This window comes from Petaurus breviceps, unplaced genomic scaffold (genome assembly GCF_028583685.1).
Source record: "Petaurus breviceps papuanus isolate PSGF00001 unplaced genomic scaffold, PetGlider_PUasm1.0 90633, whole genome shotgun sequence".
Classification (NCBI taxonomy): Eukaryota; Metazoa; Chordata; class Mammalia; order Diprotodontia; family Petauridae; genus Petaurus; species Petaurus breviceps.
Window position 1 is genome coordinate 9,253,815 of NW_027187293.1, and position 24,631 is coordinate 9,278,445.

The 24,631-nt window shown below is 39.1% G+C and overlaps 1 protein-coding gene across 1 annotated transcript in view; it reads left to right on the forward strand.

Moving 5' to 3' along the window:
- The window catches only part of NID1 (nidogen 1), a 115,437-nt gene extending 91,183 nt beyond the window's left edge, over window positions 1-24,254 (forward strand). The window contains exons 13-20 of the mRNA XM_069064502.1: window positions 4,907-5,134; window positions 6,461-6,633; window positions 13,580-13,706; window positions 17,965-18,136; window positions 19,124-19,281; window positions 20,294-20,417; window positions 21,066-21,178; window positions 22,481-24,254. Of these exons, the coding sequence (XP_068920603.1) occupies window positions 4,907-5,134; window positions 6,461-6,633; window positions 13,580-13,706; window positions 17,965-18,136; window positions 19,124-19,281; window positions 20,294-20,417; window positions 21,066-21,178; window positions 22,481-22,602 (1,217 nt within the window). The 3' untranslated portion in view covers window positions 22,603-24,254. The remainder of the gene's footprint in view (window positions 1-4,906; window positions 5,135-6,460; window positions 6,634-13,579; window positions 13,707-17,964; window positions 18,137-19,123; window positions 19,282-20,293; window positions 20,418-21,065; window positions 21,179-22,480) is intronic.
- Window positions 24,255-24,631: the final 377 nt, after the last annotated feature.

A 24,631-nucleotide genomic window follows, 5' to 3' on the forward strand; every position in this document is an offset into this window, starting at 1 on the left:
ATTTTAAAATTAGCTTAAGGAACAGAAACAAAGTTATCACTTGACAGACTCCACAACAATCCTCTTACTGTACCAATAGTCTCTAATGAAAGCAGCAGTCATGTTAACTAGGTCACGAGCAGAAGTATCAATACCAGCTCGATAGCATCATAGATTTGGAATTGGAAGGGACCTTAAACATCATCAAGTACAATTCCTTTATTTTACAGATGAGGAAACTAGGGCCAGAGAGATTAAGTAATTTGCCCATAGTCACAAAGCTATTAAATAGCAAAGTTGTGGTTTAGTCATTTTTCAGTCGAGGCTGACCCTTCATGACCGCATTTAGGGTTTTCTTGGCAAAGACACTGGAGTAGTTTGCTATTTCCTTCTCTTGCTCATTTTACAGATGAGGAAACCAAGGTCAAGAGGGTTAAATGACTTGCCTAGGGTTACACAGCTTGCAAATATCTGAAGCCAGATTTTAATTCAGGAAGATGAATCTTCCTGCCTTTAGGCCCAGCACTCTATCCACTGTATTGCCTAGTGACCCTACTAAATAGCAGGAAGAAGATTCAAAGACAAATTCTCTGACTGTAAAGTCAACGTTCTTCATCATATATCCCAGTTCTCAAATGGATCTGTGACCTCTTAAATTTGGATATTCATTCCAACAATGTAACTAGCAAATATCTAATGGTAGAATTCAAACTCAGATATTTCTGATTCCAAGTCCAATACCCTATCCATTATATCTGGTTGACTCCAAGATAGATATGTAGAATAGGATTAATCAGTTATTAATTAATTTACTAAATTATCAATTAATCAGTTATTAGTTGACATTGACCTATGGGACATTACTAAAGAAATATGTACATGTGTATTCACATACATATAATTCAATACTTGAAAGATTTTTTGTTTCATTGTTATGGGTGTTGCCCATACCTATACAGATCACCCACCCCCTTCCATAACTTTGGTAGGTTTTGTGAGAGTTGTTGAGGCTAAAATATTCAAAACCCTGAAGTCAACCTGGTGATGAAACTCTTCAAACTTTATTAGGCTTGTTTGGGGATGAAAGCATACAGTTTATCACTGAGCCCATGCTCAGAGGCTTTCCAGAGCTTTCATTATATGATGCAGACCTCAAGAACTCATGAAAATCCTATTCCAACACTTAATAATCTCATGAAAGCAACTCCAGCTTCCTAAAAGCTGTGCCAACCAAGTCTAAACTGCCAGAAACAAACTGCAAAAGCCTTGACTAGCAACCCAGTGACTGACTTTTCTGAGGAGCTTAATGTTTAAGTCATTCAGTGGATGCACAGTCTCATAGAGATGAGGGGGAGGGGAGTGTTCTCCACCAGGGCACTGGTAGCTCTTCTGTGCCTTCTTATTCTTTGGGACTCTCGCTTGTCTTTTTCCTAAATCCTCCAGAGGACTGATCCAGTGTGCTAGATGCTTTTCTTTGTCTGAGAATTTTTGCTTTTTGTGGATATCAGTCCTAAAGTTATTCATCTTTTGCTGTCCCTAACTCTTGTTATGCTGACTTTGAGTGTCCCACCTTCAGTTTCAACTCTATATTTCTATAGGACATCATTTATATCACTGATTGCATATTGGCCATCCTTGGAAATAGCCTGCAACCTAGGTGAGGCAGCTAAGAATCTGAGTACCTACTTAGGCAAATTCAGAAATTCTTATCACCTGAAGGCTGACTAATGAGTGACATTAGCTAACCCATAAATACCTTCTACCAAGGCATGTAGTGTTGCTGAAGTGTCACTGACATGATTGAAAATTATGAAATTTTGAATGATTGAAGTATATAACATACATACATTTTCCATCCATTGAATGATGATACTAAAGCTATATAAAGCACACATTCTAAGTCTTTATAAAAATTATTTTTAAAATGTCTTTCTGTTCAATTATTGCTTATCATAACATGAATCACTCTGAGATGATTTCATGGAAGAGGACTTAAGGGGTTATTTGAAAGATGGGGGGGGGCAGATCTCAAATAACTAGGCCTAGATTGCATCTTAGGAGGAAAAAAATCTGGTAAAGGGAAGTTTAAGTGATTGTGAGGTTGTTCTGGCTATGGAGGACTTGATATAGAGAGTGAGAACTTTAGGCAAAATTGATGCTTACTTCAAGGAGTAGCCATCACAGGGATTTCGAAAGAAACACACTTCGTTTGGAATAATGGTCTGAGAAGACAACTTGGGCTGCAAGGATCAGTTAGGAAAAGTGATAAGGAGGAAGATGTTGTAAAAGTCCAGTTAAGAAATGCCCAGAGAGGGGCGGCTTGGTGGCGCAGTGAAGGGAGCACTGGCCCTGGAGTCAGGAGGACCTGAGTTCAAATCTGGCCTCAGACACTTAACACAAAACCTAGCCGTGTGACCTTGGGCAAGTTACTTAATTCCAATTGCCCTCCACAAAGCAAAAAAAATGCCCAGAGAATGTTCAACCATCCATCCATCCATCCATCTTAAGCTCCTACTATATTAAAACAACAGCAACTTCCTATTAGAGCATAAACTCCACAATGACAAAGGTCATATCCCACCTCAGTTTTGTTCCTCTCTCGGGGCCTAGCACAGTGCTTTGCATACAGTTTAACATTTCTTGGATTTCATTGAATTGAATGATCTCTAGCTTTGAAAGTAGAAAGGGGGATGCCCATCAATTGGGCAACAAATGAACAAATTGCAGTATATAAGTGTGATGGAATACTATTGTGATGTAAGAATTGATGAAGGGCATGATTTCAGAGAAACCTGGAAAGACTTGTATAAACTGATGCAGAGTGAATTGAAGAGAACCAGAACAATTTATATACAATAACAATAATATTATAAAGACAAACAACTCTGAAAGACTTGGGACCTTTGATCAGCATAATGACTGATTACAGTTTCAGAGAACTCATGATGAAAAATACTGCCCACCTCCTGATAGGGAGGTGATGGCCTCAGAATGCAGATCTGAGACATTTTTTGGACATGTTTGGCCAATATGGGAATTTTTTTAGCTTGACTACATATGTTTATAGGGATTTTCTTTTTCTTGCTTTCTTCATGGGGATGGAGCAGGAGGAAAGGAGGTAGAAGGTAGAAAAAGCAGATCTTCCTTTGAAAATAAAGTAGAATTTAATTCTAATTTTATTTAAACAATAAGTAAGAGAAAAAGATAAAGCAAATGTATGTTAGAAGCTTTGGAATGGAATAGTGGAATGACTACTAGACAGACAGTCTTAGACTCATGTCACAGCTCTGATATTTGTTAACCATGTAGGGCAAATCCCTTAACCTTAGTCTCATGTCACAGCTCTGATGTTTGTTGACCATGTGACAGAGGGCAAATCCCTTAACCTTAGTCTCATTTTTTTATCTGTAATAATAATAATACATGTAGGTTGATAATAATAGACACAGGTTTTTGTGAGGTTGAGTTAATATATATAAAAATGTTTTGTAAGCATAAAATGCTAATACAAATTTTAACTTTATTACCTCTGCGTACTTTAAACCTTAAAGTGACATATAAGTGAGTTGATTATTATTGTCTTATCATCATCATCATCATCAGTGTTACATATAATCAAAATAAAATCACTTGCCTTTTCAAAGAGAGGGTAGGGACAGGAGGGAGGGAGAGAATTTGGAACTCAAAAATTTTTAAATAATTGTTAAAAGTAATTGGGAAACATCCAATGAAATAAATAAAAATAACATTTCAAAAACAAAATAAAAAAAATCATTATATGTTTTATAACAAAAGAATTAACTCTAAGATCAGAGAGGAACCCAGTCAGGCAGGATGGTTAGGAGCCAGGACCAGGGCAGATAGGGAAGGTGAGTTGCTTTGACTAATCTTCTTAGCATTTATGTGTAACAGTTGGGCCAAGGTGTCTTGTGGACATAAGGTATTTCATATATTTCCCTTGACTATTAAGCTGTAGTGTTTGTTTGTGCCTACTTACATCTGTTTTAATTATCAACCCTATTTCATTATCAGTCAATCATTTCTGCCAGATGTTCCAGCCCTGCAGTGGCCAAGCCCATCTCTTCCCACCACTCAGTCTTTCTTTTACAGATTTAGTAAGCACGCTTTCACGAAAACCATTACTTAATAGTCAGGGAAGTACATGAGAGCTCACCAGCATCACAGCTGACATTCATTTAAAGCACAGCATGAGACACAGATAATTAGCTGCAGGTCACAGGTCACCAGACTGACACAGTAAGAATGCCAGTGAACTTTTAGTAGTTTTATGTGGCAATATTAGACACAAAAGATATAGAGATAAAAAATGAAACCATCCTTTCCTTCAAGGAGCTTACAGTCTCTCAGGGAAAATATGTATCCACATAAGTAAAAAGATAATATATACATATATGTATATAAAGTAAATCCAAGGTAACAGGAAGGGATTAGCTTTACTAGCAAGTGGTAAGTCTTATCCCTCCTTTCAGCAAATGTGAAAGTACACAATTCTTCATATTAGGATCCTAGCTGTATAACTGAGGAGCACCTTGGATAAATGTCAGCCACCTTGATCTGATGAAGGAAGAATATATAAATTCTTATTTATCTCTATAAATATGTAAATTTATATAATGTCAGGAAAAAATAATTTCACATTTTGTCACCAACACATTTGATCTTGGTTTAATGCAATAAATGCTGTTGAATAGAATTGATTTACATAATCAAGAGCTTGTGACAAGATAGGGCAAAGGTTAAAAGAAAATTTAAAAATTTTTTCTTTTTAAAGCTCAGACAAAAATCAAGCTATAACTATAATGGTTCAATCTGGAAGTAATGGAAACTTTTTTTTTCTGTGCTCAATAAGAATACAAATTGGTTATTAGCAATGCTAACTATCACCTCTTCTTCTTAACTCTAACAGAAGTAGAGAAAACCAGATGCCAGCGTCAAAGAGAACATATTCTAGGAACAGTGGGTGCCACCGACCCAAGATGGCCCAGACCTGTGGGGCAATTTGTTCCTGAATGTGATGAACATGGGCATTATGTACCAATGCAGTGCCATCACTCCAGTGGGTACTGTTGGTGTGTGGATCGAGATGGCAATGAGATCGATGGGACCAGGACCGGCCCTGGAATGAGACCTCCATGTAAGTTGTTAACTTGAGACTCGGGTCTTCTACGAAGAGAAAATTCCTCGTATCACACAAGCGAACCTGGTGTTCATCAGACTATGCAATAGAAACTAACATGGTTCACTTCAATGGCCACTGACTTTGGAATCAGAGGACCCAAAGTCAAAACCTGGTTCTGTCATTTACTACAACACTATGTGAATTTGGACAAGTCACTTAAGTGCTTTGTGCCTTAGTTTACTCTTCTGTAAAATAGAGATGATCTTAGACTAGGTGATTTTCAAAGTCCTTTCCTGCACTAAATTTCTGAAGCTATTGTTTCTGTGATGTTCTAATACAGATCTGATTAAAGACAAAGACCCCATTTCAATAACCATTAGCTGTATCTATCAGATGTTCCAACCCTAAACTGGTACACTTGCCAAGCCTACCTCCTCCCACCTCTCCAACTATCCTTTCCACCAGTACTATTCACAAACTATTTGGTCTCAAAGCCCCTTTACATTCTTAAAAATTATTAGGTTATACCTATCAATATTTACCATATTAAAAATTTACGTTAGTAAATCTTATTATGATGATGAAAATAATTTTGACCTTGCAGACTCCCTGAAAGGGTCTCGAGGATCCCTACATATCCCTGGACTTCTCTTTAAGAATTACAGCTCTAGGGGCAGCTAGGTGGCACAGTGAATAGAGCACCGGCCCTGGAGTCAGGAGGACCTGAGTTCAAATCTGGCCTCAGAGACTTAACACACACACACACACACACACACACACACACACAAAGTAGCCATGTGATCTTGGGCAAGTCACTTAACCCCAACTGCCCTCCAAAAAAGCAAAAAAAAAAAAATTACTGCTCTGCCCAAAAACATATATGTGCATTTTGTCTCAAGAGAAATTTCAATCATAAAATTATCCTAAAAAGTTTAAGCAGTCCTGTCTTCACTATGCCCGTTAGCTAACAGATTGAAGGATTTTAGCCCCTGGTTTTAGATATTCACCTTTTTCTCAGGTCACACAGATATTATCAGAAGCAAGATTTGAACCCAGATCCACTGAATCCAGAGCCAGTTCCTTTTCACTGTTCCAACACTATTTTCTATCTGTTCATATTCCTTTAGAACTGAACATAGAGGGAAACCAGGTCATCTCTTCCAATTTGCCTTTTATGTTCAACTCATGCATTGTCACATCTTCTTAACAAATTACCTATTGTGGCACTGTGGGCTTTTTTTTTTTAATTTTTTTGCAATCTCTCGCCTTGACCATTCTTCTAAAATGGTTTGTTTGCCTGAACCCTTGCATTGGAATTGATTATCACCTTCATTCACCTAGGTCTGAGCACAGTTGCTCCTCCAGTCCACCCTGGACCTTCGGTTCCTCCAGCTGTAATCCCTCTCCCCCCTGGGACACACTTACTTTTTGCCCAGACTGGGAAAATAGAGCGTCTCCCACTAGAAGGAAATAACATGAAGAAAACTGAGGCCAAGGCTTTACTTCACGTCCCTGTAAGTACATAACTGTTGCATCTGATCATAACATCTGCTTTGGAATAGATTTGGAGAAACAGCATGGTCTAGTTAGATAAAGACCAGAGTTCTTTCCAAGGCTCCAATGCAATTTTCACTGCATGTGACCTTTAGGAAGTCGCTCTGATTCACTTTCCTGTTGCTAGAATGGGGACAAGTAAGATGTGGCTTCTACCCAACTTCCAGGGCTAGTTTTAAGGCTCGCCTCTGAGACAGTTTTGAGCTTCTCCCCCTGCTTTTTAAAAAAAAAATATATGAATTTATGGAATAAAACAAACATTTCCATTATATAGTGCAATAAAAAGAAGATTGCACATGGTAAATCTACTATGCACAACTTGGTATTTCTTTCAAATATACAAAAATTTATCATGTAAATTTCCTAATTTTTCTTTTCTACCCCCACCCTAGAGATGGTTACCATTAGGCACAAATAGATAGAACTGAATAGACTGGATCCTAAAAATGTCTCCTTTTACAGTACACTTCAGTGACAGAGAGCTTGGGCCCCTGGGAGTGTATTCCCTTGTTTCCATGTTTCTATTGGGCTTGTTCTTTCTCTTCCCAAAGACTAAAGTGATTCATTCTACAGTATTGACTTGACCTTGTATGCTCACATTTTCCAGAGGCATAGAAATTGGTTTTTTTTGTTTTGTTTTGGATTTTTTATGTTTCAGGAATAAATTCTGGTTTTGTCAATTTTTTTTCTTTTTGGAGGGCAATTGGGGTTAAGTAACTTGCTCAAGGTCACACGGCTAGTTTGTGTGTGTGTGTGTGTGTGTGTGTGTGTGTGTGTGTGTGTGTGTTAAGTGTCTGAGGCTGGATCCAAATTCAGGTTCTCCTGACTCTGGGGCCAGCATTCTACTCACTGTGCCACCTAGCCGCCCCTTATTTGTCAATTTTTATTATTATTTAGAAAGAATTTAATATTGAGTGATATCTAGAAGGCCAGATTATCTGACTTCCTTCTCTGTTTTCTAGCAAAAAACCTGACATAAGACCTATGGATCATTCAAATGCCTGGGCTAGAAAAGTAGGCTTCTGCCAAGAGTAGAAGATAGTCACTGCTTCTACTTCCTAACCACTCCTCAACCCTTTGGCAGCTGGCATCTGTTTTCATTACTTTGCTCAAATTGTTCACATGAAAGTTAACTCCAAGGGATTTTTTAAAATCTTTTTTAAAGATTTTTCTTTTTGCTTTTTTTTTTTGGAGGGAGGAAGGTAGGGCAATTGGGGTTAAGTGACTTGCCCAAGCTCACACAGCTAGTTTTTGTGTTAAGTGTATGAGGCTGGGGACTTTTTTCAATATGAATCCTCCTTAACTTTTCTGTAGCACCTCCTTCCAAAGACTCTCTTCTATCTCTCATCTCTGTTCAGATGACTCCCAAATGTGTGTCTCTGGCCTGACTTCTTACCTGAGCCCCATTCTAATATGCTTGCCATCTGTGTTCCAAGGGTCTCTCCAGACCATCATGCATAAAAATGAACTCATTTTTCCTTCCAAACCTGCTGCTCTTCCTAATTTCTTAATTTATTCCTTTTTTTTCTTTTTGGAGGGGGGAGGGCAGGGCAATTGGGGTTAAGTAACTTGCCCAAGGTCACATGGCTAGTAAGTGTCTGAGGCTGGATTTGAACTCAGGTCCTCCTGACTCTAGGGCCAGTGCTCTATTCACTGTGCCACCTAACTGCCCCGATTTCCTGATTTCTATTAGTGGCACCCACCATTTCTCTAAAGTCATCCAGTCTGTAACCTCAGAGTCATACTCAATTCATCCCTTTCCATCATTCCACAAATACTATCACTTACCAAGTCCTGTCAATTCTACCTCTGCATTATCTCTCCCATTCGTCTGCTTGCTATCACTCCACTTTAACTGCTCATTTTCTCATACCTAGATTAATTTAATAGCTGCATAATCAGTCTTCCCATTCCATGGAACGACAGGATCTCAGAATTGAAAGGAATCTCAAAGATCTCCTGTATAATATTCCTAATTAGTAATAATCTTATCAAAATGTTGTCCAATGACATATGAAGGTTCCTGAGAGCCTTTCAGAGAGTCTGTGAGGTCAAAACTATTTTTGTGATAATGCTAAGATGTTCTAATTTTTACTATGGTAAACATCAACAGCTACAACCCATATGAATAAAAGCATCTTCATCTATTTTTAAGAGCATAAAAGAATTCTGCTATCAAAAATTTTGAGGACCTCAGGACTGCTAGGTGGCACAGTGAATAGAGCACCAGCCCTTGCATCAGGAGGACCTGAGTTCAAATCTGGCCTCAGACACTTAACACAAAAAAAACTAGCCGTGTGACCTTGGGCAAGTCACTTAACGCCAATTGCCCTACCTTCCCCCCTCCAAAAAGCCAAAAAAAATTTGAGGACCACTGATCTAAACTTTGCTTTAAGACTTTTATTGTTGGGGAACACACTATATTCAGAGGCAACTTACCCCACTTTTGAGCAATTCTAATGATTAGAAATTGTTTCTTGTCATTAAGCTAACTCTGCTTCTGTGCAACCTCCACCAATTGGCCCTAAGTCTGGCCCCTAGAGCCAAGCAGGACAAATCTGATCTCTCTTCCATGTGACAGATTTTTCAAATACTTAATGACAGCTGTTGTATTTTTTCCTAAGTCTTCCTTTCTCTTGGTCAAACACCCCTAGTTTCTTCAATTAAGCAGTTGCATGGTTTCACACCATCTTAGTCACTCTCCTGAGTAAAGTCCAGCTTGTCACTGTCTTTCCTAAATTTTGGTGCTGGAATGAAATATAATACTTCAGATGTGTTAGATAAAGGATAAAGAAAATCTGGTGCTATTTTGTCAGCCTGGGGCAGAAAACAATAGAGCTATCTTTTACCTCCTTCTGGACACTATTCCTGTCTTAATGAAGGATAAAATTGCTTTATCTTTCTTAAACTACCATTTCATATGTTGAGTTACTGAGATGTAAGTAACCTACTAACATTGTCAGATCTCTTTTAGACTAACTTCTACCCAGGCTTCCCCCATATCATTCTTAGAAAATTATTGTTTGAGCCCAAGTATAGGACTTCATATTCCTTCCCATTAAAGTTCATATTATTAGATTCAGACCAGTGTTCTAGATTTTCAAGAACTTTTTAGATCATAATTCTGTTTTCTTGTATCGTCTATAAATTTGATAAGCACTCTTTGACTTTCTCCATATCATTAATGAAAATGTTGAACAGCACAGGGCAAGAATAGATAGTTCTCTGTCACATACCACTGTAGACCTCCCTCCAAGCTGGCATCAATCCATTTATGACATTCTTTAGGTCTAGCTATTTAACCAGTTACAAAGCCCCTTAGCTGAACTACATCTTTCCATCTTGTCCACAAGGAAAGACTTTGTTAATTCTTTGCTGAAATGCAAGTATACTATGTCCACAACATCAACCCGATCTACTTTGTTTAGTAACCTGTTTAAAAATATATATATATAAAATTGAGATGTCCATAAGTTGGAGAGTGGCTGAACAAATTGTGGTATATGAATGTAATGGAATACTATTGTGCTGTAAGAAATGATGAGCAAGTAGACTTCGGAAAAACCTGGAAAGACTTATATGAACTGATGCTGAGTGAAATGAGCAGAACCAGGAGAACATTGTACACAGTAACAGCCACATTGTGCAATGACTGACTTTGATAAGCTTAGCTCTTCTCAGCAATACAAGGATCTAATACAGCTCCAAAGGACTCATGATGGAAAATACTATCCACATCCAGAGAAAGAACTTTGGAGTCTGAATGCCGATGAAAGCATACTATTTGCTCTCCTTTTCTTTTGTTGTTTTGTTTCTTCTTTCTTGTAGTTCCTCCCATTAGTTCTAAATCTTCTTTATTATCATGACTAATGTGAAAATGTTTAATATGAATGCATAAGTAGAACTTATATCAGATTGCATGCCATCTTGGGGAGGGGGGACTAGAGGAAGGAGAGAAAATTTGAAACTCAAAATCTTGTGGAAATGAATGTTGAAAACTAGAAATAAATTAGTTTTTTTCTGCTTTTTTTTAGGAGGGCAATTGGGGTTAAGTGCCTTACCCAAGGTCACATGGCTAGTTTTTGTGTTACATGTCTGAGGCCGAATTTGAACTTGGGTCCTCCTGACTCCAGGGCCGGTGCTCTATTCACTGCGCCACCTAGCCTCCCCATAAATTAATATTTTTTTAAAGTATGGAGTAAAGGAGAAGAAAAGCAAAGGCAATGGTACCTGCTATGAGGATCTTGTGGTAGTTATGACAGATGGTAATGAAACTTTAAAGGGTGATAGCATTGGGAACAAAGAGAAGGGGAAAAGATGAGATCTGAAAAGATACTGTGGCATAAAATTGATGATACTTGGCAACTCATTGAATATGAAAGATGAGGAGAAGAAAAAACAAAACAAAGATAGTACATGGTAGGTGGTTAATAAATGATGATTGATTATTTTTTAAAATAGGAGACCAAGTGAATGGTGGTATCAGAATAATGGGGTCAGAATATGGAGCACCTCAAGGGGGAAAGACAATAAGGGAGATAGACATATGTCAATTTTGGACATACTGAGTTTTAGGATGCTGGGGGCATCCCAATGGAGACATCCTGTAGATAATCATTAATGCATAGCTTCATAGTAGGTACTTAATGCTTAATAAATGCTGATGTGATACTGGAGCACAGAAAAGACATCAAATCTAGAGACCTGACTCATCTCTACATAGATGTCTTCATAATCTGTAAAATGAGGAGCCGGACAAGAGGACATCTGAGATGATTTTTAGCTCTAGATATATCATTATCTATGATCTACAAAAAAGTGGTAGCTGAAGACATTAGAGTGAATGAATTTATATCAAGGGAGACAATGTAGAGGCACAGAGCCCTGGGCAACACCCATAAGTGTTCAGAAAGAGAACAAGGAGCCATGAAGGAGATTGAGAAGGAAGTACCAGGAGGTAACCAGAAGAGAATATTGTCTTTGAAGCCAAAGGAGGAAAAGCATATGTAGTGGGATGGAATGTCGACAGGGAAGGGTAGGAGAGAGGAAGGAAGGGAGGCAGGCAGCAAACATTTAGGTAGCCAATAGCTCAGAGACAGAAACAGTTAGCTTTTATAAGAATACTTCTTCCTATAGCCTGTTTAAAATTTGTACATTTATTTCACATGAATGTCATTGTTCTCCTTGTTTCCTCCTCAATCTTTCTGCTTTTCTTCTCTATTTTATTCATCTTATCTATCCCCACAACCACTTCTCTTTACCATCACTATTCTTCCATTCCTTCTTATCACAAAGTAAAGGAGAGAGAGACAAAGAGAGACAGACAGAGACAGAGAGAGAGAGACAGAGAGACAGAGACAGAGAGACAGAGAGAGACAAAGACAGAGAGAGACAGAGACAGAGAGAGAGAGAGACAGAGAGAAAGAGGGAGAGACAGAGAGAGAGAGAGAAAATCCAAAAATAGCTACATTTTTAAAACAAAGTAACCGTAGTTAGTTGTGTGTATCTATTCATCTTTGTTGTCTTTTTTAAAACATAAATTCCTCGAAAGAAGGTACTCTCTTCATATTAATTGTTTTTAACCTCTAGCATATAAGAAGTAGTTGATATCAAAACATGATGATTTGGAAAATTCCCTTTGATGAATAAAAGTTTCTTCCAAATCTAGTCATGGAGGCAGAAACTGGGCTGTGACCACAAGGGGCAGGGATTGAAATGGGGGTATATGAGTGGGGAATCCAACCCCAGAAAATTCTTTGTAGTTATTTTTTGGGCTAACTAGTCCCTCAAACCACCCCAGTGTTTTCTTACAGAATTATAAATGCTGTGCCATTCAGTACACAAACAAGCCCCCCCCCCCACTTCTCTCTCTCTCTCTCTCTCTCTCTCTCTCTCTCTCTCTCTCTCTCTCTCTCTCTCTCTCTCTCTCTCTCTCTGTATGTGTGTGTATTATGTATTAAGCAAAACTGACCTTTCCATGTCCACAGGTTTCCAAATGATCAAAGCATTTCAGTGACTTACCAGAAACAGCATCAGGTGTCTAATGAAACAATATTAGATTTTCTTCTGAGTCATTGACACAAGGGCTCTCTACAGAGATGAACTTTTTCTCAATGTCTAGCCAAGGAGAAAATTGATAACTACAGCACTCAGAGGGGTTTATTTAGATGAGACCTCATGTAGAATAAACAAATCTACTGTGAGGGTAGCATTCATTCATAGGAGGAAGGATGCTTATTTTAGGGGACTATATAGAAAATTGCTTTCTCAAGGCAATTAATGGGACCTAGTCCCCTATCATATTATAAACCTCTTCATGGAAAGGACCAGGTCATTCATTTTGTATCCAATACAACATATAATGCATTGCCTTGGGCAGACTGTTATATTATTACCCCCAATTTATAGAGAAGATGACTCGGACTCAAAGAAGTTAAATGGCTTGTTCCAAGGGTCTTAGAGATAGTTATTAGCAGATCTGGTCATTTGAATTCAGGTCTTCTAACTTTAAGATCAAAGAAAGAATTCCTCTACCCCATGTTGCCCAATGTTGCTTAGAAAATGTATGTGAATCAAGTGGAAGTAAATATTTGTACTTGCTTAACATGAGGAGATGTCAAGAAAAGCATAAACTGGATAAATCTGGGTGGGACCAATAGAAATTCGGGTGGTGAGGAGGCCTTTGGATTTTTAAGAATATCCATATTGCCGGCATCAGAACACAGATGAAGGAAGTATTCCAGATCCTCCCAGAGGCCACCTAGTAATTGACTGGTTATATTAAAGGTCACGTTAGCGATTTCAGCTGAGCTCCTTGTGGAGTTAGACCCCATTACTTTTTAATGCCAACTTTACCCTTCAAGAAATTGTGCGTATAGCTCTATAACAGCTTGTGTTCACTTACAGGATAAAGTTATTATTGCACTTGCGTTTGACTGTGTGGATAAGGTGGTTTACTGGACAGACATCAGTGAGCCTGCCATTGGGAGAGCCAGCCTTTACGGTGGGGAGCCAACAACCATCATCAAACAAGGTGGGAAATGCTTTCTGTTATTCATTGGTTTTGTCTCTAAGAAAAAGGACAGACCTCCATGGTGTGGTATAAGAGGAGATGGTATCTTGCAATCCAATGCATCAGGCAGGGGGGCCCTGGCCTCAAATATAATTCTATAGCTAACTTGCCTTAAGAGTTCACTTTGAAAATCTACTTGTCCCTAGGAAGATCATAGGTTTCGAGCTGGAAGGGACCTCAGAGGCCATCTAGAACAATTCCTTTATTGGGTGACCTACCTTAAAAGGTTTTGGAATAAATTTGAGAATAAGGTTGGGAAATGGCATCAGTGCCCAAATCACACTGGACAGATGTCTACTATGCTATATTGCCTTTGAAAGTTCCTTTCCACTTCCCAACCCCCTGCTTTACGGACAAGGAAACTAAGACGAAGAGAAAGGTGAAGTAAATTTGGCCAAGATCACACAGGGTTAGATAGCTGATCAAGACAGAATTCAAACTCAGGCTTCCCCACTCTAAATCTAATACACTTTCCACTGAACCAGGATGGATCCTATCCCAGTGCAATCAACAGGTTTGTGTAAATTCTGTCACTGCACAGAATTTTTATGTCTTGACTAATGCTTGAAATAAATGGGCCATGAGCTGAACTTAGAGACATTTTCATCCAACGGATCTGTATTGAAATTAGTTCTTTTGGGATATGATCTACAATCTGAAATATAATGCAACAGAAAATCATTTTGCTTCCAACGTGGGCTGCTAAATCATAACAGCATGCTTTTAAAAATAGGCTTTTGGCTTTTGGTTTCTCCTAGCATGAAACAGAGCATAGCTCTCCAATTTCCAATTTGACATTTTGCTGACCATTCCTATTCTGAAAGGGTCCCAGTGCTTTTGAAGCAGACCCCTGGGCTTTTTCCCTTTGCTTGACTTTGCCAGAGGTTAATGCAGCAGGAATTAAAGTTGAATTAAATTCGTTTGGCTGTGGATACAGCCACTGAGTTCTTTGCTACAAAACTCTGTTATCAAGAGATTATTGCTGTTTTTTTCCATGATTGAGTTGATGAGTAGAAATTTTCCAGATGCTATTTTGCATTTATCCAGTTGTTCCTTTTCCCAAAATGTTGTGACTATTATCTTCATTTTGAGTTCAAAACTCAGTGGGCTTAGGCTGGGCTAGTAGGTCAGTGTCAGCTATTTCCTGTTGCTGTTGGCCTGATAACCATCCAAGACAATTCTGCACAGTCAGAAATGTTCCCAACAAAAGCCTACTTACTTACTGCCAAAACACTGAATGAAAGAAACCCAGATCTGATCCTTGTAGGAGAAAAGTCACTGTGTGAGCTTTTCACCAAAAGCAGAGAAACTTCAACATTTACAGGTGGATGCTTGATACAGAATGCCACTGTGTTTACCTTTTCCCTTTCCCTATGTTTTATACTCTAGCTTTCTTAAGTCCCAGCTCAAATCCCATTTCTACAGGAAGCCTCTCTCCATCCCTCTTAATTCTAGTGCCTTCCTGCTGTTGATTATTTCTAATTTATCCTGTAAATAGCTTGTTTGCACAATAGTGCAAATAGTTTTTCATGTGCTTTTCCCCCCGTTAGACAGTGAACTCCTTGTGAGCAGGGACTGGTTTTTATTTTTCTTTGTATCTCTAGTGCTTAGCACAGAGCCTGGAACATGGTAAATGCTTAATTGTTGTTCTTAGGGCTTTGCCCATTCACACTCAGCATTCTTTATTTAAAGTACCAACCAGATCTTTCTAAATATCATTGTTACTATTATTTTTAATTTAAACATGAGCAAGTAATACAAAATTTTCTGCCTTATCATTCTACCCGATATACATGTTGGTTGACATTTTCCAGATCTCAGCACCATAGGCCATGAGCAACATGTCGCTGCGGGGCCTGAATTTTCTTGGAGTTTGAATTAGGACCAAGATTTTTACTGATGAGATAATGAGATGTGGAGTTCCCTCTGGGACTTCTTCAAGCATCCTATAAAAATATTAAACTCTTAACAATCCCTTCTCTCCCCACCCCATCAGTGTGAGCATATATGTGCTCTGAATATCCCACATAGCCAATGTGGGATGGACTCGTTCCAAATTTACCCCACAGTGATTTATTCTGATCCTGTCTCATGGAATCAAAGGGTGGGACATGACCTCAAGAGGTCATCCTCCCCCTCCCTTTGCCTCCAGGGACATGTGAAATATTTTAATACTTTACAAATCCGTACTTTCCTTTGAATAAAAAAGACTTTGCCCCCATTGCAGCTTTTCATTCCTAATGAACTTCCTCTGGGAGGGGGTCTGAGGTGGCTTTGATGTTTCCAACATGTAATGGCAGGGTTCCCATCAGAAGTCTTAGGGGAGAAAGAGTGGGGGCAGCAGCCTTAGTGTTTGGATTCTTAAAAATTTAATGAAAGTTAATACATACAGAATTGTGCTCACTTTGCTAAATCACCCAGGCAGGAGACTGAATAGAAATTAAAAACACCATAGAGAACAAATTCTTATTATAGTTGGGTTTTTTTCCCTCAGCTCTACTTTTTTTTTTAAAGTTGTGCTTCTGACTTTTGTTTCCTACATGACAGTTATTTCACAATGTACTCCCTGACCGAACCCTGCCTTATAACAAACAAAGACTGTTAAGCAAAGCCAACTTAAAAAGCTACCATGTCTGATGGCATATGGAGTATTCTATACCCAGAGACTCCCATCCTCCTACTGAAAGGAGGTAACTGTTTCATCCTCCATTCACAGGATCATAGTTGTAGAATTGGAAGGTACCTTACAGAATATATAGTTTAACTTTCTCATTTAAAGATGAAGAATCTCAAGTCCAAACTGACTAAATGACTTAATAGCTAGTAAGTAGCAGAGGGAGGATAGAACCCAAATCTTCCTGACTAAGTTTGGCAGTCTATCCACTATGCCATAACTTCTAGAATAATAGCTAACATTTATGTAGTGCTTTAAGGTTTTGGACCAATTTCTTTTTTTGGAGGGCAATTGGGGTTAAGTGACTTGCCCAAGGTCACATGGCTAGTTTTTGTGTTAAGTGTCTGAGGTCGGATTTGAACTCAGGTCCTCCTGACTTCCAGGGCCAATGCTCTATTCACTGCGTCACCTAGCTGCCCCAAGTTTTAGACCAATTTCAACTGTTTTCTAGGGACTAATGAATGAACCCTAGACATTACAGTGTAGATTAGAATAGACCTTAGAGTCAGGAAGACCTAGGTTTCGTTCTTACCTCTGATACAACTGACTGTGTGTTAAGCTTAACATGTGTGAGCTTTTCACCAAAAGCAGAGAAACTTCAACATTTACAGGTGGATGCTTGCTATAGAATGCCACTGTGTTTACCTTTTCCCTTTCCCTATGTCTTATACTCAGGCTTTCTTAAGTCCCAGCTAAAATCCCACTTTCTACAGGAAGCCTCTCTCCATCCCTCTTAATTCTAGTGCCTTCCCCCTGTTGATTATTTCTAATTTATCCTGTAAATAGCTTGTTTGCACAATAGTTGTTTATGTGGTGTTTTGCCCCATTAGACTGTGAACTCCTTGTGAGCAGGGACTGGTTCCTACTTTTGCTTAGCACAGAGCCTGGAACATAGTAAGTGCTTAATTGTAAGCATTTAACATCTCAAGAAGCTCTCCCTAATAACTCTATGCATTTAAGTTATAGGCAAGTTGCTGATTTGAATTAGTCGAGGGAGTTTCCACATTGGGAGCTTTACTTTCACCAATAAAATTACCAGTCTAGATTTGCTCCCTTTCCCTCCCCTCTTACTGCCTAAACGGAATGAACTTGTTTTCTCTCTGGGTTTTCTGAAAGACCATAGGAGGATATATCTTATAAGCCCCCACATGCTGGATCTAGCTGGTACTGGCTTGAGAGAGCCAGTTGTTAAATTTTCAGTGTGAGCATTTAAACCTTGGAAATAGGCAGAACACTACAAATCAGAGCTTTATTTATTGTTTTGCTGATTGTCTAAATTTAAGAAAGAATATTAGTGATACAGATTAAACCTAAAAGTGTATCATGTACATTTAAACATTTACCAACACACTTCTGCTCATAAACAACCAGGATTTCATTTTCAAACTGTGAGCTTGTGGAAATAGCAAAATTATAAACTGCACTGAGTGAATTCAGGATATGGTAGCAAAGAGATTCCCATCAGTAACTTCATAATCTTACCTAGTTTATCAAATAAATCTATTTTATGAAAGTCATTTGTGATTTTTCCACGTTTGGTTCTAGATCTTGGAAGTCCAGAAGGACTTGCTCTTGATCATCTAGGTCGCAATATTTTCTGGACCGATTCTCATCTGGATCGAATAGAAGTAGCAAAGCTTGATGGTAGCCAGCGCCGAGTGCTCTTTGAGACAGATCTGGTGAACCCCAGAGGAATCATAACGGACTCTATTAGAGGGTATTTTTTGTTCGCGAAAATGTCTATGTCTCTCTGGGATATTTTGAGATAGCAGGCTCTTAACACCAGTCTTATTCTCCTTCCTAAATATAAGACCCCTGGAAATAGTTGATACTCTTCAGAAAATGTTTTTGGTTTTTTTTTTTTACTTCCAGAAGTTTCCATTTTGTAGAAATCCTATTTAGTAGACTAAACCCTATTTAGTAGAAACCCTCTGTTTCGTGACTAAGGTGTAATGTGTCTTCACCACCTTGTTCTACTGAAAAACCATGCACCAAGAGGCTTTACAACCTGAAAGTATTATATTCCTCACTTACGTTGAATGAGAGTAATATTGGAAGTGTGACTGAGATGGACGGCTCCAGAACTCTTATGTGGGTTCCAGTCCATCACTAGCGGCCATTATTATTGTTTTTATTATCACTCCTTTGGATATCAAACAGCATAACTTTCTCAAACAGTACTTTGTCCTCACTTCTTGTGTAATTTGGACTTTATGGATCTTACCAGAGTCAGTGTTCATTTCCTTATACATATTGGACCTGTTTGCAAGTATCATTGCCCCCTACCCCAGTTTGAATCCACATCTATGCCTTTGTCTTCACTCCCCAAAGCCTGCAGTGCATTCTGGGTTATTATACTATGTAGTGACTATATATAATGAATGCTTTTGAAAACAGTTCTACTGGTAACATATCAGCTCAGACTATGGAATGAGTTCGTTCTTAAATTAGTGGGTCCAATTGGCACGTGGGAGGAAATAATAAACTTTGAAAAGTTAAATTTACCCCTTCCCCATTCTCTTCTTCCTAGCCTGTTCATTTTATCCCATGATTTATTTAGTATCTACTGGTATTTTTTGTTGGTGTTGTTTTGTTACCATAAGCTCCTTTTTAAAAAAAGGATTTTAAAAATCCTTTCAATATGACTTCAGTGTTCATTTGTTTTCTTCTCTCTTCTTTACCACCTCTGTCTTTCCTCTTCTAGAAACCTCTATTGGACAGATTGGAACCGAGAAAGTCCTAAAATTGAAACTTCCTACATGGATGGCACCAACAGAAGGATCCTTGTGAAGGACGACCTGGGATTGCCCAATGGATTGACTTTTGATACTTACAGTTCACTGTTATGCTGGGTAGATGCAGGTAACTCGAATGCCCTCACGCATGAGAAATAGAGAGCAATGCTGGCCATTGGTGTACTTCAGGGGTATCTACCAACACGGGGAGGGTGCTGGGAACTTTCCACATGTAAGTCAACCCACTTGAAGAGCCTTTACAAACACATCACCAGAACAGACTGTACTTTTTTTATTTCTATAGCACTTTAAGGTTTGCCAAATGCTTTACGTATATTGTCTCGTTTGATCCTCACAACAATCCCAGGTTCACCTTGCTAGTCAGTGTCTGAAGCAGAATTCAATCTCAGGTATTCCTGACTACAAACCCAGTGCTCTATCCACTGTATCACCCAGCTACCTGACCAAAGAATACACCAGAGATTATTATTTACAGAAAGGTTCCCAGCAGCAACCAGAACATATTTCCCAAATTACTGTCAAAAGACACAGACAGGGATCTCATCCTTAATTGAATTTTTTGCTTTGTTTTTAATCTCAGTCATGTCCTAGAGGAGAGCTTTTTTTAGCCAAGGAGGGGAGCAGAGGCTTACCACTACCGTGCTTCAGATATAAGGTAGATCTAAGCCCATCAAGAAAATCTAATGCTGGATCTCCTCTGATTAAACAAAGATGATTTTATGAATGGTACCAGTTCCAGACATCAATCTAGGAGTTCACTTTTCCAAAAGCCCATTAGCTGGTAGTTATCAGCTGCCATTGGCTTTTGCACTACCTACTTCATAGGGTAATAGTACCTGCTAAAGAGTAAATTACTATAAAAATACAAGTTGTTACTATGATTGTTAACAACTATTGGAAATAAAAATGGCCTACTCCAAAGAAGCCATGTGTCTATGAAGGAAGAAGAAAGCTGAATGTGTCAGGGAAAGCTAGGAAAAATAATTTTTTTTTAAAGTTGAATTTATTCACTAAGCTATGTCATTTGTAACACTGACTCTTTCTCACCCATGCTCTGTTTTTGACACAAAAGGGCTATTTTTCATGCACAAAGAACAAATTGTTTTCTTTCTACACAGGCACCAATCGGGTGGAATGCATGAACCCTGGTCATCCTGGCCAGCGCAAGATCCTTGAAGGGCCCCAGTATCCTTTTGCTGTTACAAGCTATGGGAAGAATTTGTATTACACAGACTGGAAAACGTACGTCAGCTGTTACAGTGTTGGGGCCCTTCGTGTGTTTGTGGCCACAGACCTTCCCATCTGTTCAATTGGCCCAGACTTTGGCCTTCTGAGAAACTTCTCTCCTACTCTCTGAGCTGTCAGTGGCTAAGGCAGGAGGAGGGGGAAGATTAGGGAGAGAGATAAAGGAGTTAATGAAGCTATTTTTCATCATAATGTTTTGGTTAGCAGAATTTCCCATATTTTCAAAAATGGTCTTCCTTAGGATATACATCTAATCCACGGGGGTTCTGCACCATTTCTAATGAACGAGGTCACTTGTTTTTTCTTTCTTTACTCCAGTACTTAATTAGCTGTATATCCTCAGTCTCTTTGCTAACCTTGCTAACCCTGCCTCCCAGATAAAAGGTAGGTCAGAGAGATGGCTGCCCAAAGAGCTTTGATCTTAAGCCAGAGAGGGGTGATGAGAATTGCCCTTTGATCTTTGCTTACCTCCAAGAAGTAGGCACCACCAGGCTTGAAACTCTCCCCAGGAGGAATACATTCTTGCTCAGGAAAAAAACCCATAACCTTTGCTTACTGACTTTCCTCTGGCAACTCTCACTGTGTCTGCAAAAAAGGTTCCTCAGAAGAACAAACAATGTTTTGTATTGTTTCCTTTGCTGGTAGGAACTCTGTTGTGGCAGTGGATCTTGCTATTTCCAAAGAGACAGACAGCTTCCATCCTCACAAACAGACCCGGCTGTATGGCATAACAACAGCTTTTTCTCAGTGTCCCCAAGGTACCTGTCATTGACACTGCTGGAGTTTAGTGGCCAGTATTGTTCTCATGCCCCTTGAAACTGGATTGAAAATTGAAGTGGGTGTGGGGGAAGAAATGGGATTGAGTGGGTGGGTATTGGGGTGTCCTATGAATTTGACTTACCCATGTTTAGTGATGAGAAAGAGGTTTTATTAGAATTTTTGGGCAGCCCACCCTGCTGAGTCACCCAACCATTCTCTATATACTGCTCAGTCCACACTGAGATGAGAATTGGAAAGTTAAAGGGAGAGGGGAATAGTCTTCCTATGCCTAGCATTTTGAGATGTACAATGTTCTAGATTTTTTTTTAACCCTTTAAGAAATAACTTTTCGGGAGGCATCTAGGTGGTAGATAAAGTACTGGGCCTAGAATCATGAATACTAATCTTTATGAGTTCAAATCTAGCCTCACTTACCAGCTGTGTGCCCCTGGGCAAGTCACTTAATCCAGTTTGCCTTAGTTTTTCTTCTGTAAAATGGGCTGGAGAAGAAAATGGCAACTCACTCTAGTATCTAAGAAAATCCCAACTGGGGTCACAAAGAGTTGGAAAATGAAAGAGTCAAAAAAATGATTAAATATGCAATAACTTTCCAGACAAGTTTTGGTGGTTTGGGGAGATGAGCTGTTGTTCATCTGCATAGCTTGCAAGTCAGAAAATCATTATATTTTGTTTCCCTGCATGAGGTTTGGTTTGTAGGCAAGAAAAAAACCTAGGGAGGAGACTTCCAATGATAAGACTGATGAGCATCCTGGACAGTTTCACATCGTAATATTATTTTTTATTTTGATTTTTTTAAATCAAGACCTGTGCTTTAATTAATGTAGTGAGCTCCCTGGTCTGGAAACTCTGTTCAGCAATGCAAGTCAGTAACTCTTCTGTTTCTTGAGAGTTGCCTGAAGCATTGAGCAGTTCAGTGACTTAACAACATTCATATAGATTTAGAGCTGGAAGAGTCCTCAGAGCCCATAAAATCTGTTTTATGGATGACAAAATAGAAGTTAAGTGACTTTCCCAGGGTCACACATAGCTTGTGTCTGAGGGATGATTTGAATCGAGGTCTCCCTAATTCCATACTGGTGCTCTATCCACTATACCACCTATAGCTGCCTCAAGGGGCAGGATTGGAAGCCAGTTTTTCTGGTCTTCAATGCCAGCCATCTATCTGCTCTGCTAATTGCCCCTTACTGTTCATAGAGGGGAATAAAAGACTCAATAGAGGGTCCATCTTGTTAACATTATTGTCTGTGTCAGCTCAGATGACTTCTCTTGCTTTACAACAGGCCACAACTACTGCACAGTGAATAATGGAGGCTGCACTCATCTCTGTTTGGCGACCCCAGGAAGCAGGTCCTGCCGATGTCCTGACAACACCCTGGGGGTTGACTGCATAGAGAGGAAATAATGCACTGGAAACACGAAAAGGAAGGAATACCGCTTACATTTCCCACATTTTCAATCACAACACCCTACCTTGACATGGACTAGACTGAAACCAATCTTTCAGAGCCAACTTGTAATTGACCCAGTGACCAACACAACCTGGGGACCTTCAGTGTTCCGTTTGCCACTAAAAATATACATCCTGTGCTCTCTGTAATAGGAAAGCCTTAATCTGTATGCTAAAACCTTAAGGACCCTCTTGGTGGAGGCACCAGGAGAAATGCATGAAGCCCCTCAGCTGTGTTGTCTGGCTTCTTGAGTCTCTCTCAGTCCCTTGATACACAGCCAACCTGAGCCAATTTAGGAAGAATTGTGAGGTAGGCTAGATTCCTCTCTGGTGGCCTCCCATCTCCCTGCCAGGTGCTCTCTTTCCCTGTTTCATTGCCCTCTCCTTCTAGTATACATCTTCTAACAAATTCCATTCTCTTGTGCTGCCAAAGGCTTCCTACTATAATGCCTCTTATAGGCCCTTTTGGTCTACTCTTTGACAAAGAAAACCTTGTCTATGCTCCTTCCCATTTCCCTGGGAATTCTACTATCTGCTGAGTAATTTTTGTCACCATACCCCAATAAGATATTAGCATTTTAATGTTCACGTGAGGTAGACCAGGCCTTAATCCAAAGAAATGAATCTAAAATATATTTTAAGCCATCACAAGAGATATTTAGGCATCTCTCAAGCCGCACCAACAACTGCCTTCTCTAATGCATCCATCCACATGTACTGCTACCACCAATAATCTAGTACACCAAGAACATAGAATGTAAGGGCCATACATAGAATGTAAGAATCTTGGGTCCAACTTTCTCATTTTGCAGATGGGGAAACAGAGCCCCAGAGAGACTACATTGGCAACAATTCACACCTTGTCTCAACATTTCATACAAGTGCTCTACTCCTGGGTTGCAGATTTCTCTAACACCAGGGCCAGGAAATGAATGCTATGGAGATCATTTTCTCCTCCCATACCTGGTCCATTTAGCAGACTAGCCTTCCTCATAGTTAAAATTCTCTTCAGATCTGCTTTTCCTCCTAATTTGATTTCTATGATTTCAAGTGCCTTATTCAGTATCCTCACTCACTGTGTGGATGGTCCTTGTTGGCCTTCCATCTTCTCATTCTTGAGGATGTCCTGTCTTCTCATTTTAGGAGAAAAACCACAGGATTGATGATGCCTCAGAGGGAGGCAGATAACTGTGAGAAGCAGTGGGGGGAGATGCATATGGTCTCATTTTTAACATATGGTGCTGGGCACATCTCAGTGGTTTGGATATCCCAGGAGGCATCCCAGGAAATGAATGGCCATAATACTTCAATTCAGCATTTATTTGGCACCTACTACATGGAAATCTGTTATCATTGTGCTGTGCAGACAATAGGTACTTGGTAAATATAAACTAAATTGAATTCTTAATTGTTTATTGATGAAGACTTATTAAAAGAGCCTTTGCCTCTTTTTTATCCCCAGTACTTAGCATAGTGCCCAGCACATATTAAGCATTTAATAAATGTTTATTGATTTCTCCCATTTATTTTTTCTAGGTATTTTCTATGATTGGTTAAAACATGCTCTATTAGCTGTTTGACTGACTAGCATAGCATTTAAAATTTTTTTTCAAATGCTTTATTAACTTCTGATTTACATCATTCATTTCTGCCAGATTTTGAGTTAATAGCATAGCATTTTTATATTATCTACTCTTCAGAGGCCAGTAGCTAACACCACAGTATAAATATGGGTCCAAAGCTACATTTCTGAAGTTGGGGGTTTTGATGGCATAAAGACCTGGGATTTTAAAGCTATAGGAGGGAATGTAGTGATTGATAAAATAGCTTTAGACAAAACACACACACACACACACAGACTGGAGAGGCAAAAAGAATGTTAACATTATCAACAAAGAAAACTCAATTAGTTCTGAGATGAAGGGATCCATGTGCCAAAGATTATTCTCTCTCTCTCTCTCTCTCTCTCTCTCTCTCTCTCTCT